A 21,578-nucleotide genomic window follows, 5' to 3' on the forward strand; every position below is an offset into this window, starting at 1 on the left:
TTCTTCAAATGTTTGCATGGGTTTCCTCCAGCCTCTGCAATTCCTTCTCACATCACAAAAACCAAAACATTTTTAGGTTCATTGGCTGCTCCATAAATTGGCCCTAGAGTACAGCAGTGGCATTAGATTAGTGCTGCAGAAATTGTCAGTGCTATATAAATGCATAATAACAATTGTCCATACTTCTCATCTAGGCATGTAGCAGTTGAAATGTTTAACAAGAAAAGAGGCAGCAGTGGAAAAAAAAATACCTGTACACTTGCACAGCGGTATACTATAGGGAAAACATCCTTAGTCAGGTTTCATTTGTATTGTAATGCCTAGTGAAGAGCTTGAATTTAAATAGCAGTAATTTTGCAGAGAAATTCACAATTACGATGTACAATCAAAATTCAAAAAGTCAAAATATTGCAAAATTAACTTCACAAAAAATCAAGTTTAGATTGCATAATTCTGCATATAAGTGTAATTTTGTGAAGTATTCATGTACACGAAAATGCCCATTGACTTCAATGCAGTTGGTAAAAATCAATTTTCCCATGCATGCATGCCCCTAGGTTTTTGCACATATACTAGCTAATGTGAAAATATGTTAAAAATACATAAGTGAATTTTATGAACGTAAGTTCGTATAACTTGTGAAATTATGCAAAATCAAGTCTACATGCGTAATCGTAATCACGATCAAGATCATACTTGTGAAAATTGTGTAAAATTTCTTGAAAGCAAATTATCAGTTATGATCAACATTAGTAATGCCTCACTTCTTTTCTATAAGATATAGTGTTCTCATATTAGAGACCTTTGTATTCCCTGGACAGGAGGCACACAGATACACATACAAGCTTACGAGCTTCAAGAAATTTCCCGTGTCTTTCAAAAATGACTATACAGGAAAGGTTTATACATAGTTAATTTACATACAAAATATCCAGCAAATGACGTTTCCACCCTCCTGTGAACCTCCTGAAGAAAGCATTGTTAGATGATATGTTCTTTAACATTCATTCTTGCTGGTTTGTTGATATTGATTCATTTGAACATCCTCTGCATTTACTTTACTGACACCACTAGAGTTAGTTGACTCTTGATTTACTTGACCGGTTTTCTTAGCCCTGCAGATCAGAAGTATCCATGATTTGTAGCCATGGCCTACAAATACATACAGCAGAGGGTCTAGGCAAGTGTTTAGAACAGCTAAAGAAAGTGTTGCCACAACAGTCTTCTGGAGGGCCTTTTGTAAGTCACAGATCTCTTGGTGGTGCACTAAATAGTGGAGATGAATTGTCCTCTGAACATGGTATGGCAGAAAGCAGACACAGCAAACAAGAAGAACCAGGACAATCATGGTGACATGTTTTCTAATACTTCTTTTCTCCATAGGCAAATGCATGATATGTTTGATGAGTAACACATCAAAAACGATAATTATTATCATTGGAAGTATAAATCCAACAATCAGAGCATAATAGTTCATGTTTAATATTTTTTTCCATGCTGGAATGTGACCAGGCTCAAAGCACTTTGTAATTCCATCTCGAACAACAGTACCAGTAAGAAGAAAGGGAGAAGTACTTGCCATTGTGAAAACCCATATACAGGCACAGGTGATAATGACTTTTTTCTTGGTAATTGTTCCAGGATATGCTACTGAGATATACCGAAGTGTGCTCAGGCAAGCCAAGAAGAAGATGCTGGAGTACATGCTGAGGAAGAAGCTGTATGAAGTGACTCGGCATAAAAAGTCTCCAAAAATCCAGACTGCCCCTTTATAATAATAGGAGATTTTCAAAGGAAGTATTGTTATGCACAGCAAGTCAGCTACAGCAAGATTTAGCAAGCAGATGGCAGAGATGCCTTTCTTTTTCCTAATCTTGCAAAAGACATATATGGCCGCCCCATTGAACAGCAGTCCAAAAATAAACACAATTATATAGATGGAGGTGTAGACCACATGCTTGAAGTCATCTTCTGGAGGGCAGGTATGGCTCATATTGTCAAAGCTGGTGTCACTGATATCCATCTAAAATATGAAAATGCAATATAGATGATTATAATAAATATTCATATAAATGGCATGGAAATGCTACACTGTTATAAATAATGCAAAGTACCCAACAGTAATAGAAGGAGAGTAAAGTCATCCTATGAATTGAAAGGAAATCTAAAGTGAAAAAAAAATCAGCTTAACTTACCTGAGGTTTCCTGCAGCCCCTGAAGTCATCCTGTGCCCGCACCGTCCTTTCGAGTCCGTCCATCGAGCAGCGGCGTCCCCCACAAAGCTGGCCCGCCACACGCCTCCTCACCGGGCTTCTGCTGCCATGAGAGTTCAACGCATGCGTAGTAGCCTCTGACTGGCCACGACTGGCCAGCTTTGAGGTTGTCGCCGTTGCTCGATGGACAGACTCGAAAGGACGGTGCGGGCTCAGGATGAATGCAGGGGCTGCAAGAAGCCCCAGGTAAGTTAAATGGATTTTCTTATTTTGGCTTTAGTAACCGTTTAACACATTGTAGGTGAAATGTGTTTTACAGCTAAATATACATTTAATCCCTGCTGGGTAGTCTTTCTCTATGACTAATTTAAAAAAATGTAATAAATAGGAAGAAAAAAGAGATTTAAAAATGATTCCTTTTAATTTCCAACCTAAAATTTTATCATTATCAAAACCATTTATATATACATTCTTATGATAGGCTCTGTAACATATAATATGTGCATAATATTACTTCTAAATGTAGTGTTGGTAAAAAAGAAGTACTATCAAAATTATTTTCATTATTTTCTTGCTTGCTGGTGGTTTAAAAAGCATTTTACGACAAGGTGTGAAAATATCAGCTAGGAAAGGGGAATATGAACATCTATTTCAGAGGTGCAAAGTAACCCAATACTCCCAAGGATAAAAAGCTGGTAAAAAGTTGGCCAACTTTATTAAATTCAGACAAGCTAAAACTAATATAAAAATGTTAGTCCACTCCACTACAAAGGTAAAAATCTATAACCCCAAGGATAAAGTTAACGCCTTCAGCTATTACTACGGAACCTTATATAATCTTAAAGGACTTATGAGGCCAAATTATTTAAAAAAAAAGTTAAAAAAGTGAAGTACCTGCATCTCTTTAAAAGACACGGAGGACGCCATCCGCGCCCTCCGTGTCATTTCACCGGGTCCCCGCCGCTCAATAGACCCCCAGCCTGTCACGACCGCAGGGCCCGGGTCGGGCTCTCCTGCCTCTGCCAATATGGCCGCCGGAGCTGGCCGCGGCTGCGCAGTCCGCACCTGCCGCGTGTGCAGGTGCGCAGCTCTAGGGCCAACCCCCCGATCCACGCTACACTTCGAATCTGCTGTGAAATGGCTGCGCAAACGCTGACCGAACGATTGATTTCCGTGTGAAATTGATCGTTCCCGTCCCTCTGTCCTTGCGGAAGATTTTGCTCGATTGCCGGCGGGTCGGAGGTGTGTCGACAGCGGCGTTCGAATGTCCGACAACCGACGCTAGCGGTATACATTACCTGTTCCGCCAGCGCGCGTGTCCCCGCTGTCCCCGCAGTCCCTTCTCCGCGCTGGGCTCCGGCTGGCTTCACTTACTTCCTGTCGGGGGAAGTTTAATAATAATAAATTTAACAGTAGAGCACCCTGTACGGTTTAAACTTCCCCCGACAGGATGTAAAGTGAAGCCGGAGCCCTGGAGTGCAGAGTGGAGAAGAGGCAGCGAAGACCGGGGAACTTGCGCCGGATCAGGTAATGTATGCGTGCGGGGGGGGGGGGGGGGGGGGGGGGGCATCGGCAGCGGTAGCTCCACAGATTGTGAATCGGTTTAATAGTGAAATCGATTCAAAATCTGTTTGCAGTGTAGGCACCCAATAGATCCCTCTTTGATCAGATTCGATCACAGAGGGATCTATCTGCTGGTCGATCTGGTGGCAATTGACCAGTGTATGGCACACACACTTGTTGCAGACGCATTTCTGTATGGAAGTGATAATGACTTTAGCAGCTGTGTTAGGAATTCTTCAGATGTGACTGAGCTTAAAATAAAAAAATTCTAAATATAAGTTTATAAATTAATTTAACATACAAAAGGAAGAGATAGAGGGGAATTTCACAAATATTTAACCTCTAATTAATCCTCGTTCTGCCCACAAATATTTTGTTAGTATTAATGGCTACTTAAAGAAAAGTTATAACATTATGTTTTTGTTCTTTTTTTGCATTTTTGTTCAGCCAAGGTCATCAGTCCCCATTTTGCTCTTTCAGTAAGCCTGTCAGTTCAGGCCATTCCGCTATGCCATATGGCTTTTCTCTTTGGAAGAGTGGCAGTCCAATATTCTATGGGAGATGACATGCTATTGATCTGGGATACAGAGGGGATGAAGTGGAAGAGGATATATGCTTGATCTTATGCGCCAGTTAAAACCATTAATTAGATGGAATGTTTAAATATTTTGGCAATAAAATATCTGCATGACTGAATTTGTATGCTCACTATAATCCATGTTTTACACAAAATGGTTCTCTTGATGAGATCCACCCTTCTTCACAAAAATATGTGGCAGTCAGAACAGCTGCGTCTTATGGGAAGCGTGTTTTTTCTTTCCGTTCTTTCCGTCTTTCATCTCAAATGTGCTAGCAGCTTTTGTAATAACTTCTTGTAATGTAGAGTATTTCTTTCTTAGCGTTATACAACACTTCCTCTAATTCTGCTTCCCTTCACGGCTATAAAAAGTTTAATCTGAGTGTCAGTGAGGATTCTAGCAAATTTTCTAATATATTTTAGCACAGTTAACAGTTAACAAGCACTAACAGGAATAATCACTAAATTACTGGAATCATTTACTGCAACATTGGGAAGTCCAATTCTGTCTTCTAAAAAGACCAGACAAATAACATTTATATTGTGCTTTTCTCCTGGCGGACTTAAAGCGTTTGACCTGCAGCCACTAGAGAGCACTCAGTAGGCAGTAGCAGTGTTAGGGAGTCTAGCCCAAGGATTTCTTACTGAATAGGTGCTGGCTTTCCAAACAGGAGGAGTTAAAATTTGAAGCCAGGTCTTCCATGTCAAAGGTAAAGCCCTTAAAGAAAATCTGTGACCAAGAATTTAACTTCATCCCAGTCAGTAGTTGATACCCCCTTTCCCATGAGAAAACATTTCCTTTTCACAAACGGATCATCAGGGGCTCTGTATGGCTGATATTGCAGTGAAACCCCTCCCACAGTGTGATGTCAGGATCATGGTTGCCTTGAGGCATTGTGCAAAATAACAGTTGTTTCCAGCTGCCAAAAAAAGCAAGCAGCATCTCCTTACGCTGACATCACCTGACACTTCGGCACAATATACACCCTATTAATCACAGTTATAATTTGCTCAAACAGACCTAACACGCTGCTATCCCTCCCTGAAGCATAAACTTTTCTCTCTGTCTATAGCTCCTATCACACATAGAACACAAGATGGAGTGAGTAACCCCTCCCTTCAGCCCACTTTATATCTGCTTGTTGTGATATCTCTTTTCATTGAGTTCAGGGCCTATATGGGAGTGAATGAGAGCAAATGAGCTCATAAGATCAGCTGTACTGCTAAGATTTTTGTGGCCTCAAGTGGCACATTCTTTCTGCCCCCCACCATAGAGAGAGGCGGTGAAAAATGGGCATGGCCATGACATGATGTGGGCGGAGCCAAACTCATAATGCTATCGTGGCAATATGGACCGAAAATCTCTGAAGAATGCCATGAAGAATTAAGGCAGTTCTAATGGCAAAAAGGTCATACTCAATACTAGCAAGATGTACCTAATAAAATGGCTTACAAAACACAGGTAGTTAATGAATGAGATAAGGACTGTAGGTCCATTCTAATTTCTTCTTAAGTCGGAACACTGTCACCTTTGTGCCTCTTTTGTCCCCTTCTGTGTCACCTCATGTCCCCCGTGCCTTTTTGTCCCCTGTGTCACCTCTGTTCTCCCCGTGACTTTTCTTTCTAGATGGAGAATAGACAGGGTTTTTAGGGATGGATCAAAAGAAACCAAAGAAAAACACCTCCAGCAAGATGAAAAAGTAAAAATAACTACTTTTTTTACAACTGTCCTATACTACATTCACCAAACTTTCACCAAACACCAAAGTAAGTCACAACTGATAATTTGATAAGTGTTGATAATATAAGATAGCATATTTAAGGAGGGATTAAACTCTAATATAACATTCAGTAAAAAACATTTTCTTACTTTGTATTACCCATACAGTTTTCATATTTGCTTTTATGCACAAGTATTATTGTATGTTTACAAATTACATGTTCCAAAAGTTTAATTTATCTGCTCTGAAAGCTGCCATTGTAATGTATTGTATAGCTGTTGTATTTATATATTACAGTGTATCCAGTGAGAATTTGGCTTATCCTGTGTACCATTTTGGCATATACAGTATTCAGCTGAGACACTGCTAGCAGTGTTTATATTATCTTGTTTGTTTTCTTATCAACTACTATTGTAATCAAAAAGAAACGCTGCAATTGCACAGGATATCAACCAGAAGCTATAAATAAATATATAGCGCTCGTCTCACCTAATACATTACTCATACCAGAACCAACCATTAAAGGGAGCACAGAGCTAATATAAACCTATTTATTGAAACACTTTGAGTTGCAAAAAGACACAGACTGACAAACCTAAAAAAACCCCCTTAAAAACAAAAATGATCAATAGGACTTGTTGTAAGCATGTGTCCCTAAATAGGAGTGCACTTCCTATATGTCTAGGATTTTTGAACATGCATGCAAATTATCTTCGGGCCCAACTTGATCAAAACAACATGACATCCAATACAAGGTTAGGCTCCGTGTGATCTTCAGTACTGGCCCCCGTGTGCAGCTGTGCACGCCTCTAAACTTTTACACAACCATTACTGACACATAGCAATTTGCATGTCAAACCTCGACCGGCTGCTCCGTATATCTGTACTCTACTTTTGCCAGACTTGGTCACTCACGTGCACCCTCCAAGACGGACTGGGGCTCACCACTCGTTTCCTCACTACACAGACAACCTGGTGTGGCGTGGGAGTTCCTCCATCCGTGAGCCAAGAGGTAGTGGGCATTGATTATCGTTTCTCCGGCTGTTGATGGTGATCGTCAGACGCCAGGAGGAAGGCTGCGGAGGCACAGGGGCGCAGTACCACGCCTACCAAGCAGCGGACGTCACGTATCACGTGACGCGTTTCATCCACTTAGGATTTCTTCAGACGTGCTACGTCTTAAAGGGCGCTCCTTTTTATACCCATACAGGGAATTCATTCAATATTTAAAAGAACAGTCTGTCGCTGCGTGCATATGCAGCCTTATGAACACAGTCCAGAGTCAGGAGATGCATAAGCGGGCAGTGTTCTTTCCATTACAGAAAGACTTTCATATTTAGGTCCTTGTTTAAACCAAAAGGCATTAAACTTCCACATTTATAAATAAACTCAGATTCCTTTTTCCTCAATTCAGTATCAAAATCTCCTCTTCTTGGACTAATGTTCAATCTATAAATGCCCATAGCTTGCAAACCATTCGGGTTGGAATCATGCTGTGACTTGTAGTGCATCACCATAGGATTCAGCTTTTTCCTATCCACATTGGGATTTCGTATATTTGCTATATGCTCTTTTATACGGGCATTCAAAGCCCTATATGTTTTCCCAATGTAGATTTTATCACATGGGCAGCGCATCTGATAAACAATCCTTTCTGTGTTACAATCAATTCTGTCATTCACATAGAACATCTGAGATCGGTCAAAATTGTAGAACCTATTATCCTTGTTCACATATCTACAGATATCACACCCAGCACATCTAAACATGCCTTTTAATCTAGGGGGCTTTCTTTTGCACCTGTCCCAGCCGAATTCACTACTCACCAATAGATCATTCAAATTGGCGCTGCGTCTAGCAGCTATATGAGGGTACTCTCCCACAATTTTAGCCACAATTGGGTCCCTCCCTAAAAGGTGCCAATGTCTATTTAGAATCTGTTTTATCTCACCATAGTGGGCCCCATAAGTCAATATAATTCTTGAAATTCCAGGGCTAGTGTTACCTTCGGGTGGCACAGGTGCTAAACCCTGGAAACCATAGATTGAACATTAGTCCAAGAAGAGGAGATTTTGATACTGAATTGAGGAAAAAGGAATCTGAGTTTATTTATAAATGTGGAAGTTTAATGCCTTTTGTTTTAAACAAGGACCTAAATATGAAAGTCTTTCTGTAATGGAAAGAACACTGCCCGCTTATGCATCTCCTGACTCTGGACTGTGTTCATAAGGCTGCATATGCACGCAGCGACAGACTGTTCTTTTAAATATTGAATGAATTCCCTGTATGGGTATAAAAAGGAGCGCCCTTTAAGACGTAGCACGTCTGAAGAAATCCTAAGTGGATGAAACGCGTCACGTGATACGTGACGTCCGCTGCTTGGTAGGCGTGGTACTGCGCCCCTGTGCCTCCGCAACCTTCCTCCTGGCGTCTGACGATCACCATCAACAGCCGGAGAAACGATAATCAATGCCCACTACCTCTTTGCTCACGGATGGAGAAACTCCCACGCCACACCAGGTTGTCTGTGTAGTGAGGAAACGAGTGGTGAGCCCCAGTCCGTCTTGGAGGGTGCACGTGAGTGACCCAGTGCTGGGCCGAAATTACGCATGAGCGTAATTACGCATCGTAATTCAATGTAAATTTACGCGTAAGCGTTACGCGTAACTTACGGTCTTACGCGTAATTATTTACGCGTAAGACCGTAAGTAGTATCGTAATTACACTGTCTACCGTAATTGCTAGGCATGCGTAATTTTACGAACACTTACGCGTAATTTTACGCGTAATTACTAACGTAAAATCTCCCATTTTCTAAGAGTAGCCAATCAGTCAACATCCTAAGCAACCAATAGTATCTTCTCCCGCTCTTCAGTATATGCGTACGTTTTGACGCATACGAATGATATGTACGCAATAACTGTCACATTTACGGCTATTGCGTACATATCGTCCGCATGCGTCAAAAAATACGCATTAATGGGTATTACGGCACTACGCGTAACATCGTAGTGTAAGCCCCTTCATTACGGTATCCTTACGCGTAATTGCGTAAGTTTACGCGTAATTACGGTGATGTACCGTAGATAATTTCCTACGCCGTAACCGTAATTGCGTAATGCGTAATAGCGTAAAATTACGCGTAATGATCCGTAAGCGTAGATTTTTCCATTACGAGCAGCACTGGAGTGACCAAGTCTGGCAAAAGTAGAGTACAGATATACGGAGCAGCCGGTCGAGGTTTGACATGCAAATTGCTATGTGTCAGTAATGGTTGTGTAAAAGTTTAGAGGCGTGCACAGCTGCACACGGGGGCCAGTACTGAAGATCACACGGAGCCTACTAACCTTGTATTGGATGTCATGTTGTTTTGATCAAGTTGGGCCCGAAGATAATTTGCATGCATGTTCAAAAATCCTAGACATATAGGAAGTGCACTCCTATTTAGGGACACATGCTTACAACAAGTCCTATTGATCATTTTTGCTTGGAAGAACAAAGAGAAATCGAGAGCCCGATATGGTGTAGTATTGTTAAGTTGGTTGTGGTTAAAAGCAAAATATTTAGATATACTCACAAACATGGGTTACCCATAGGCAACCACTTCAAGTGCAGGTGGGGAGTATTAGAACCTGACCCCACTCAGGTTTTTAAGATGTCGCTCTCTGTAGATAGGAAATGGGGTAGCACCCCTCCACCGAGGGTGGACTCAAGATTTCAGCAAGGCTTGGTGTACAGAGGCGCCAGAGTAGAATAAAAACGTTTAAAAACCGTCTAAAAGAGGGGGATGTTCAGGTGGACTTACCTCCCTCAAAAATATAAAACTCAATTGAGTCACAATATATCAATACAAAAATATTTTATTGAACTCCACTTAGTGCAACGCGTTTCGCAGGTGTGGTCCTGCTTCATCAGGCAAACAGGAGTATAACTATAAAACAAACAGAAATATATACAAACATAATGACCCATATAAATAGCTTAAAATAAAGGCGCAGTTTAAAAACATAAGAAGACATGATAAAATTGTAACATTTTTGGTCGCAGTGTAGTAAAAACTCGCTCTGTCTAAAAATTGCATCTAATTGATCATAAAATATGCAAAAGAATCCAAAGTGTACATAAAAGTTAATAAATATCCATAGTTGTCAATTGATATGCTAAAGTTCATCAGCTTACAGATTAAAGGATAGTCAGTTTAGTAAGTATAACATATAGTACTATTTTATGGCCCTAGAGCTTACTTGCAAGAAGAATTACTAACAGTCTAAACTGATATAATAAAATTCAGCACCTCAGCAAGAGTGACTTACCTCAATGGGTCTAGATGCAGAAGTGAGCGCCTCTGTGTAGATGTGCGAGGGGGCTCTGCTTATATAGGGAGTGTGGTTGCACTAATTGATCCTAATGCACCAATCAAAATCTGCCATGTCAGCAAGGCGTGCCAATTTGGGTGCACCTGGAAGTGGTCATGAGGCTGGAACGCACACATGGACATCAAGGCAGCATGGTGGTATAGTGGTTAGCTCTCTCGCCTTGCAAGTGCTGGGTACCTGGTTTGAATCCCAGCCAAGTCAACATCTGCAAGCTTTTTTTATATATATTATATTAAGTCTCATTAATTATAGTAGTATAAGAACTCTGCGAGTGGGCAGTATCTATGTAAGGATTAGTCACTGGTATTCGTTGTTAAAAAATAATAATAATAAAAAAAAAAAAAAAAAAAAAAAAAAAAAAACGATTATATATATATATTGAATGAAAAAAGATGTCATATTGCATTATTTGTGAGACTGCTAGTAAACTAATAGATCAGAAGAGACTATATATTGTTAACACCAGTTTTTGTGGTGATCAGGTAACAGTGTCACCATCTAGTGGTGAAAGTATATATGATAGCCCAGGTTATGTACAATGCTGGATAAAAGTGATACTAAAAGCTCTGAATTTTATACAAGCAACATAAGAATCAAACACAAGTTAAAATGGCAATTATAAAATTATATAAAATATTATTAAACAGATTAAATGGGAGAAGATAAGATCATAAAGTAAAAGAGAGGACCATTAAAACAGTATAAAATTGTGAGTACTAAAAATCAGGTATTTTATAGAATTAGATGGGGGGTTGTCATAATCTGTTTAATAATATTTTATATAATTTTATAATTGCCATTTTAACTTGTGTTTGATTCTTATGTTGCTTGTATAAAATTCAGAGCTTTTAGTATCACTTTTATCCAGCATTGTACATAACCTGGGCTATCATATATACTTTCACCACTAGATGGTGACACTGTTACCTGATCACCACAAAAACTGGTGTTAACAATATATAGTCTCTTCTGATCTATTAGTTTACTAGCAGTCTCACAAATAATGCAATATGACATCTTTTTTCATTCAATATATATATATAATCGTTTTTTTTATTTTTTATTTTTTTTTTATTATTATTATTTTTTAACAACGAATACCAGTGACTAATCCTTACATAGATACTGCCCACTCGCAGAGTTCTTATACTACTATAATTAATGAGACTTAATATAATATATATAAAAAAAGCTTGCAGATGTTGACTTGGCTGGGATTCAAACCAGGTACCCAGCACTTGCAAGGCGAGAGAGCTAACCACTATACCACCATGCTGCCTTGATGTCCATGTGTGCGTTCCAGCCTCATGACCACTTCCAGGTGCACCCAAATTGGCACGCCTTGCTGACATGGCAGATTTTGATTGGTGCATTAGGATCAATTAGTGCAACCACACTCCCTATATAAGCAGAGCCCCCTCGCACATCTACACAGAGGCGCTCACTTCTGCATCTAGACCCATTGAGGTAAGTCACTCTTGCTGAGGTGCTGAATTTTATTATATCAGTTTAGACTGTTAGTAATTCTTCTTGCAAGTAAGCTCTAGGGCCATAAAATAGTACTATATGTTATACTTACTAAACTGACTATCCTTTAATCTGTAAGCTGATGAACTTTAGCATATCAATTGACAACTATGGATATTTATTAACTTTTGTGTACACTTTGGATTCTTTTGCATATTTTATGATCAATTAGATGCAATTTTTAGACAGAGCGAGTTTTTACTACACTGCGACCAAAAATGTTACAATTTTATCATGTCTTCTTATGTTTTTAAACTGCGCCTTTATTTTAAGCTATTTATATGGGTCATTATGTTTGTATATATTTCTGTTTGTTTTATAGTTATACTCCTGTTTGCCTGATGAAGCAGGACCACACCTGCGAAACGCGTTGCACTAAGTGGAGTTCAATAAAATATTTTTGTATTGATATATTGTGACTCAATTGAGTTTTATATTTTTGAGGGAGGTAAGTCCACCTGAACATCCCCCTCTTTTAGACGGTTTTTAAACGTTTTTATTCTACTCTGGCGCCTCTGTACACCAAGCCTTGCTGAAATATTGATCATTTTTGTTTTTAAGGGGTTTTTTTTAGGTTTGTCAGTCTGTGTCTTTTTGCAGCTCAAAGTGTTTCAATAAATAGGTTTATATTAGCTCTGTGCTCCCTTTAATGGTTGGTTCTACTATTGTAATCAGTTCCTCAAGTTTGGCAATGGTGTTAAAGAGGAACTTCAGCCTAAACAAACATACTGTCGTTAAGTTACATTAGTTATGTTAATGAAAATAGATAGGTAATATAATCTCTTACCCTCCTTGTTTTAAAAGAACAGGCAAATGTTTGATTTCATGAGGGCAGCCATCTTTTTGGTTGAAAGGAGGTGACAGGGAGCATGAAACACTGTTCCAACTGTCCTGTGTGCTGATCACCCCTCCCAGTTGCTAGGCAACGTGATTAGCAACATAGGAAATCCCATCATGCTTTGCACAGCATCAGGGAAAAAAAGCCCAGGCAGTTTTCTTTGATGTGGCGGAGCTTAAGCTTTTGTGCAGCTAAAAATAAGGCTTATGTAAGAAAAACAAAGTTCTGATGCTGTGAAACTGTTAAAAAACACCATGCCTCTTCAGTGCTGCTGAGTAGATTTTTAGTCTGGAGGTTCACTTTAAGCATTCCACTGAAAAAGAAGGTGCTGCATTTAACTGTCTAAATGCTGTTCTGCTACCAGTGTTTTTTTTCAGATAGTACCTTTTTGTTGTAAAGAATCTTTTAGAGCAAATAAGAAATGCTGAGCGTCATACTACTTTAACCAGCTGAGCGGTCTGGACGAGCTCAGCTCGTCCAACACCGCCAGCGGCTGCCGCTCAGGCCCTGCTGGGCCGATTTTAATGAAATAAAAAGCAGCACACGCAGCCGGCACTTTGCCAGCCGCGTGTGCTGCCTGATCGCCGATTCGCCGCGAGCAGCGGCGAAAGAGGGTCCCCCCAGCCGCCTGAGCCCAGCGTAGCCGGAACAAAAAGTTCCGGCCAGCGCTAAGGGCTGGATCGGAGGCGGCTGACGTCAGGACACTTTCAGTTGGCTGCATGAAATAGTTTTTTTTTTTATTTAAAAAAAACCCTCCCGCAGCCACCCTGGCGATTTAATCAGAACGCCAGGGTGGTTAAGCTGTTGTCCCAGGATTGTGACTAGTGGCACTGATGCAACAGTCCATGTGGCAGATTTCTCAAAACCATTGCTAGGTGACTTTGGTCCACAACTGAAGCCAATAATCAAATTAAAGATTCTGTTTTCTTGCTGTGAGCATCTTTTACACTTTTACACCAGTTTTTCTCCAATTGTTTTGCACTACTGTTGACTTGATAAATAAGCCCCTTGTTTTTGCACATCTTCTAGTCTCACTCTGAGGCTGAATCTACACTTTTGCATACTTTATTGTCTCACTATAATATGGATGCAAGGCTCTGCATGCAGGGGCATAACTAGAAATCACTGGGACCCCTCAGGGCCTGCTCAGGGCCGTATTGGGGGCAGGAGGGGTTGCAGCATGAGTGTTCCGTGCCCATGGGTCTGGAAGAAGCCCCAGGTATGTATAAAAAGGTAAGTATCATTGGTCTCTGGTTCACTTTAACCACTTCCCGACCGCCCACTACACAGGGGCGGCGGGGAAGTGGAGCCCTGCAGGACGGCCTCACCCACAGAGGCGGCGGTCCATTTAAGGGCATGGGCGGAGCGATCGCGTCATCCGTGACGCGATCCTCCGCCGGCGCCTGTCACCGTTCGCTCGCCGCAACATCCCGCCGGCTATACGGAAGCGCCGGCGGGATGTTAACCCCGCGATCGCCGCATACAAAGTGTATAATACACTTTGTAATGTTTACAAAGTGTATTATACATGCTGCCTCCTGCCCTGGTGGTCCCAGTGTCCGAGGGACCACCAGGGCAGGCTGCAGCCACCCTAGTCTGCACCCAAGCACACTGATTTCTCCCCCCCCTGCCCCAGATCGCCCACAGCACCCATCAGACCCCCCCCTGCCCACCCCCCAGACCCCTGTTTGCACCCAATCACCCCCCTAATCACCCATCAATCACTCCCTGTCACTATCTGTCAACGCTATTTTTTTTTTATCCCCCCCCCCTGCTCCCTGCCCCCTCCTGATCACCCCCCACCCCTCAGATTCTCCCCAGACCCCCCCCCCCAGACCACCCCCCCCTGTTTACTGTATGCATCTATCCCCCTGATCACCTGTCAATCACCTGTCAATCACCTGTCAATCACCCGTCAATCACCCATCAATCACCCGTCAATCACCCCCTGTCACTGCCACCCATCAATCAGCCCCTAACCTGCCCCTTGCGGGCAATCTGATCACCCCCCCACACCAATAGATCGCCCACAGATCCGACATCAGATCACCTCCCAAATCCATTGTTTACATCTATTCTCTCCTCTAAACACCCACTAATTACCCATCAATCACCCATCAATCACCCCCTATCACCACTTGTCACTTTTACCTATCAGATCAGACCCTAATCTGCCCCTTGCGGGCACCCAATCACCCGCCCACACGCTCAAATTGCCCTCTGACCCCCCCTTATCAATTCACCAGTGCATTAATTACATCTGTTCTTCCCTGTAATAACCCACTGATCACCTGTCAATCACCTGCCAATCACCTATCACCCATCAATCACCCCCTGTCACCCCCTGTCACTGCCACCCATCAATCAGCCCCTAACCTGCCCCTTGCGGGCAATCTGATCACCCACCCACACCATTAGATCGCCCGCAAACCCGCCGTCAGATTACCTCCCAAATGTATCGTTTACATCTGTTATCTTCTCTAAACACCCACTAATTACCCATCAATCACCCCCTATCACCACCTGTCACTGTTACCTATCAGATCAGACCCTAATCTGCCCCTTGCGGGCACCCAATCACCCGCCCACACGCTCAGATTGCCCTCAGACCCCCCCCCCCCCCTTATCAATTCGCCAGTGCATTAATTACATCTGTCCTTCCCTGTAATAACCCACTGATCACCTGTCAATCACCTGCCAATCACCTATCACCCATCAATCACCCCCTGTCACTGCCACCCAACAATCAGCCCCTAACCTGCCCCTTGCGGGCAATCTGATCACCCACCCACACCAATAGATCGCCCGCAGATCCGACATCAGATCACCACCCAAGCGCAGTGTTTCCATCTATTCTCTCCTCTAAACACCCACTAATTACCCATCAATCACTCCCTATCACCACCTGTCACTGTTACCTATCAGATCAGACCCTAATCTGCCCCTTGCGGGCACCCAATCGCCCGCCTACACGCTCAGATTGCCCTCAGACCCCCCCTTATCAATTCGCCAGTGCAATATTTACATCTGTTCTCCCCTGTAATAACCCACTGATTACCTGTCAATCACCTATCAATCACCCATCAATCACCCCCTGTCACTGCCACCCATCAATCACCCCCTGTCACTGCCACCCATCAATCACCCCCTGTCACTGCCACCCATCAATCAGCCCCTAACCTGCCCCTTGCGGGCAAACTGATCACCCACCCACACCAATAGATCGCCCGCAGATCCGACATCAGATCACCACCCAAGCGCAGTGTTTCCATCTATTCTCTACCCTAAACACCCACTAATTACCCATCAATCACCCCCTGTCACTGCTACCTATCAGATTAGACCCCTATCTGCCCCTAGGGCACTCAATCACCCGCCCACACCCTCAGAATGCCCTCAGACCCCAGCCCTGATCACCTCGCCAGTGCATTGCTTGCATCCATTCCCCCCTCTAATCACACCTTGAGACACCCATCAATCACCTCCTGTCACCCCCTAGCACACCTACCCATCAGATCAGGCCCCAATTTGCCACGTGTGGGCTCCTGATCACTCGGCCAAACCCTCAGACCCCCTTCCGATCACCTCCCCAGTGCATGGATTGCATCTATTTTCCCCTCTAACCACCCCCTGAGACACCCATCAATCACCTCCTGTCACCCCCCTAGCACTCCTATCCATCAGATCAGGCCTAATACAACCTGTCATCTAAAAGGCCACCCTGCTTATGACCGGTTCCACAAAATTCGCCCCCTCATAGACCACCTGTCATCAAAATTTGCAGATGCTTATACCCCTGAACAGTCATTTTGAGACATTTGGTTTCCAGACTACTCACGGTTTTGGGCCTGTAAAATGCCAGGGCGGTATAGGAACCCCACAAGTGACCCCATTTTAGAAAAAAAAGACACCCCAAGGTATTATGTTAGGTGTATGACGAGTTCATAGAAGATTTAATTTTTTGTCAAAAGTTAGCGGAAATTAATTTTTATTGGTTTTTTTTCACAAAGTGTCATTTTTCACTAACTTGTGACAAAAAATAAAATCTTCTATGAACTCGCCATACACCTAACGGAATACCTTGGGGTGTCTTCTTTCTAAAATGGGGTCACTTGTGGGGTTCCTATACTGCCCTGGCATTTTAGGGGCCCTAAACCGCGAGGAGTAGTCTAGAAAACAAATGCTTCAAAATGACCTGTGAATAGGACGTTGGGCCCCTTAGCGCACCTAGGCTGCAAAAAAGTGTCACACATGTGGTACCGCCGTACTCAGGAAAAGTAGTATAATGTGTTTTGGGGTGTATTTTTACACATACCCATGCTGGGTGGGAGAAATTTCTATGTAAATGGACAATTGTGTGTAAAAAAATCAAACAATTGTCATTTACAGAGATATTTCTCCCACTTAGCATGGGTATGTGTAAAAATACACCCCAAAACGCATTATACTACTTCTCCTGAGTACAGCGGTACCACATGTGTGGCACTTTTTTACACCCTAAGTACGCTAAGGGGCCCAAAGTCCAATGAGTACCTTTAGGATTTCACAGGTCATTTTGCGACATTTGGTTTCAAGACTACTCCTCACGGTTTAGGGCCCCTAAAATGCCAGGGCAGTATAGGAACCCCACAAATGACCCCATTCTAGAAAGAAGACACCCAAAGGTATTCCGTACGGAGTATGGTGAGTTCATAGAAGATTTTATTTTTTGTCACAAGTTAGCGGAAAATGACACTTTGTGAAAAAAAACTATTAAAATCAATTTCCGCTAACTTGTGACAAAAAAATAAAAACTTCTATGAACTCACCATACTCCTAACGGAATACCTTGGGGTGTCTTCTTTCTAAAATGGGGTCATTAGTGGGGTTCCTATACTGCCCTGGCATTTTAGGGGCCCTAAACCGTGAGGAGTAGTCTTGAAACAAAAATGACCTGTGAAATCCTAAAGGTACTCATTGGACTTTGGGCCCCTTAGTGCAGTTAGGGTGCAAAAAAGTGCCACACATGTGGTATCGCCGTACTCGGGAGAAGTAGTACAATGTGTTTTGGGGTGTATTTTTACACATACCCATGCTGGGTGGGAGAAATACCTCTGTAAATGACAATCTTTTGATTTTTTTTACACACAATTGTCCATTTACAGAGGTATTTCTCCCACCCAGCATGGGTATGTGTAAAAATACACCCCAAAACACATTGTACTACTTCTCCCGAGTATGGCGATACCACATGTGTGGCACTTTTTTGCACCCTAACTGCGCTAAAGGGCCCAAAGTCCAATGAGTACCTTTAGGATTTCACAGGTCATTTTGCGACATTTGGTTTCAAGACTACTCCTCACGGTTTAGGGCCCCTAAAATGCCAGGGCAGTATAGGAACCCCACAAATGACCCCATTTTAGAAAGAAGACACCCCAAGGTATTCCGTTAGGAGTATGGTGAGTTCATAGAAGATTTTATTTTTTGTCAAAAGTTAGCGGAAATTGATTTTAATTGTGTTTTTTCACAAAGTGTCATTTTCCGCTAACTTGTGACAAAAAATAAAATCTTCTATGAACTCGCCATACTACTAACGGAATACCTTGGGGTGTCTTCTTTCTAAAATGGGGTCATTTGTGGGGTTCCTATACTGCCCTGGCATTTTAGGGGCCCTAAACCGTGAGGAGTAGTCTTGAAACGAAATTTCTCAAAATGACCTGTGAAATCCTAAAGGTACTCATTGGACTTTGGGCCCTTTAGCGCAGTTAGGGTGCAAAAAAGTGCCACACATGTGGTATCGCCGTACTCAGGAGAAGTAGTATAATGTGTTTTGTGGTGTATTTTTACACATACCCATGCTGAGTGGGAGAAATATCTCTGTAAATGGACAATTGTGTGTAAAAAAAAATTAACAAATTGTCATTTACAGAGATATTTCTCCCACCCAGCATGGGTATGTGTAAAAATACACCCCAAAACACATTATACTACTTCTCCTGAGTACGGCAATACCACATGTGTGGCACTTTTTTGCAGCCTAACTGCGCTAAGGGGTCCAAAGTCCAATGAGCACCTTTAGGCTTTACAGGGGTGCTTACAATTTAGCACCCCCCAAAATGTCAGGACAGTAAACACACCCCACAAATGATCCCATTTTGGAAAGTAGACCCTTCAAGGTATTCAGAGAGGGGCATGGTGAGTCCGTGGCAGATTTCATTTTTTTTTGTCGCAAGTTAGAAGAAATGGAAACTTTTTTTTTTTTTTTTTTTCCTCACAAAGTGTCATTTTCCGCTTACTTGTGACAAAAAATAATATCTTCTATGAACTCACTATGCCTCTCAGTGAATACTTTGGGATGTCTTCTTTCCAAAATGGGGTCATTTGGGGGGTATTTATACTATCCTGGAATTCTAGCCCCTCATGAAACATGACAGGGGGTCAGAAAAGTCAGAGATGCTTGAAAATGGGAAAATTCACTTTTGGCACCATAGTTTGTAAACGCTATAACTTTTACCCAAACCAATAAATATACACTGAATGGTTTTTTTTTTATCAAAAACATGTTTGTCCACATTTTTCGCGCTGCATGTATACAGAAATTTTACTTTATTTGAAAACTGTCAGCACAGAAAGTTAAAAAAATCATTTTTTTGCCAAAATTCATGTCTTTTTTGATGAATATAATAAAAAGTAAAAATCGCAGGAGCAATCAAATAGCATCAAAAGAAAGCTTTATTAGTGACAAGAAAAGGAGCCAAAATTCATTTAGGTGGTAGGTTGTATGAGCGAGCAATAAACCATGAAAGCTGCAGTGGTCTGAATGGAAAAAAAGTGGCCGGTCCTTAAGGGGGGTAAAGCCCTAGGTCCTCAAGTGGTTAAGTACCCAGCTTGGGGTGCATGTCAATGTGATTACAGTGGATTAAGTGCAAGTGCATAGTATTAGGATTATTATAACCAAAACTCTCACCTCTATTTGACATTGTCTTCAATGGTGTTTCATTGGTACTACCCTGTCACTCACCTTACCCTTACCAATCCCTGTAATATTAATTTTCTTTCATAACACCTAACCCTAAACTCACCCCCTAAGATAAATGGCTTCCTGATGCTTAACTCTTATCTCTTCCTCTAATGTTAACCCCTTCTTAATGTTCCACCAGTAAATATCATATGTTAAAGGGGCTGTCATGTTTATTTCCTTTTAATACAACTTGGCAGTGCTGCTAAAGTTTGTATACAGAGTTTTGAACTCAGAATGGATTGCAGTGTACTGCAGCAACATGTAATTTGACCAAGTTAAACTACTTCCCAACCACCACATTATATATATACGCCTCTGAAAACATCACTTCACGATCGGGGGTGTGTTTATATGCATCGCCGTGTCTAAAGATTGCGCATGCATACCGCGTGTCTCTCCATCGCCACCCGTTACTGCAATGATTGGTGAACAGGAAAATGTGTTCTCAAAGTGAATCAAAATGCCAGATAAATAATGAACACTGCTCGAGTGAGTAGCAGTGATCATTCATTGAAAATGAAAGTAAAAATAAATAAACTCACTTTCTGTGTACTATTCTAAGTACACAGGATAGAGTGTGAGGACATCTAGTAGAAAAATAGTAACATTAAATGTAAAATACATTAAAAAATAAATCTCCTTTAGTTATTAACCCCTTCTAACCCCTCCTCTACCCCCATTGTTACCAAAATAAAACACAGATATTTGTAAACTGCGTCTGCTGTCTATTTTGTCTATAAAGTCTATTTGGTCCACGAGTATTCGCTACCACAAATCCAATTCCGTGGGCCACAGAATCGGAGCTGATCGGAATCACTTAGCAGAGCGGAGGGAACGGGAACACCCCTACACTGAGATACCGCTGGGCTGGGAAGCCCGTTGCGCTTGAACACTACCGACTTTACGTGAGTGCGCTGTATAGCGCAGGGCCATTGTGGTCAATTTTATCGCTGGATTACGCTGTTTGTTTTTATTGATTTTACATGTGGAGTTTGAATTAGACTGGAACAGTTTGGAAGCCGCAGCAGTGGAGAGTTGTATGCCTTATAAACATTAAATGCTAGACCCACCTGGATTTGAGGTGGACTGAATCTGGTGAGCTGCTATTGAAAAGGGGCTGGTGTTTGGATTTGCACATAGAGTGGAGCACAGTGTACCACACTTCAAGTTTGGTTGGTTGCTTGGATACAATTGTGTTTTACCAGTAATGCACTATTGTGAGTTTTTGAACTTTGCAGATCATCCGAGAAGTAAATCAAGAGGAGCACTGTCACAATATTGACTGATGAAAATTAAACACATGTAAACGAAAAGAAAACATAACAAAAAGAATGTGACAGCATTTAAAAACAAACATACGAAAAAATGTAAATAGTTACCATAGGGACTCGACTTTTTTAATATATATGTCAAGAGGGTATATTACTGTTATTTTTGCAAATAAGGGATTGTAATTATTGATAGAGTATAAACAATCACAAAATAGAAAAAATACACCAAATAAAATACTGTCACCACACATTGTACTCAGGATATAATTTAAGTGTTGTAATAACCAGGCAAATGAGCAAATATAATGTGTGGGTTTTATCTACAGTGGCACTTTCTATTTTTTTTTTCATGAGGGCTGAAAATTGAGAATTTTTTATCTTTTACGCCCTGTAAAATAATTCTTAGCAAAAAGTACCACCCAAAGAAAGCCTCGTTTGTCCCGCAAATAAAATATATATATATATATATATATATATATATATATATATATA

The 21,578-nt window shown here is 41.6% G+C and overlaps 1 protein-coding gene across 4 annotated transcripts in view; it reads right to left on the reverse strand.

The window, feature by feature from the left end:
* Window positions 1–696: 696 nt before the first annotated feature.
* LOC137571576 (cysteinyl leukotriene receptor 1-like) overlaps window positions 697–21,578 on the reverse strand; it is a 35,338-nt gene continuing 14,456 nt past the window's right edge. For 2 of the 4 annotated variants that reach the window (XM_068280879.1, XM_068280880.1), the window contains exons 3-4: window positions 5,883–5,976; window positions 697–2,023 (exon numbers count right to left, since the gene is read on the reverse strand). In XM_068280879.1, the coding sequence (XP_068136980.1) occupies window positions 998–2,023 (1,026 nt within the window). In that variant the 5' untranslated portion in view covers window positions 5,883–5,976 and the 3' untranslated portion in view covers window positions 697–997. The remainder of the gene's footprint in view (window positions 2,024–5,882; window positions 5,977–21,578) is intronic. The other 2 variants (XM_068280876.1, XM_068280877.1) reach the window with 1 other exon arrangement.

The sequence above is a fragment of the Hyperolius riggenbachi genome, chromosome 4 (assembly GCF_040937935.1).
Source record: "Hyperolius riggenbachi isolate aHypRig1 chromosome 4, aHypRig1.pri, whole genome shotgun sequence".
Lineage (NCBI taxonomy): Eukaryota > Metazoa > Chordata > Amphibia > Anura > Hyperoliidae > Hyperolius > Hyperolius riggenbachi.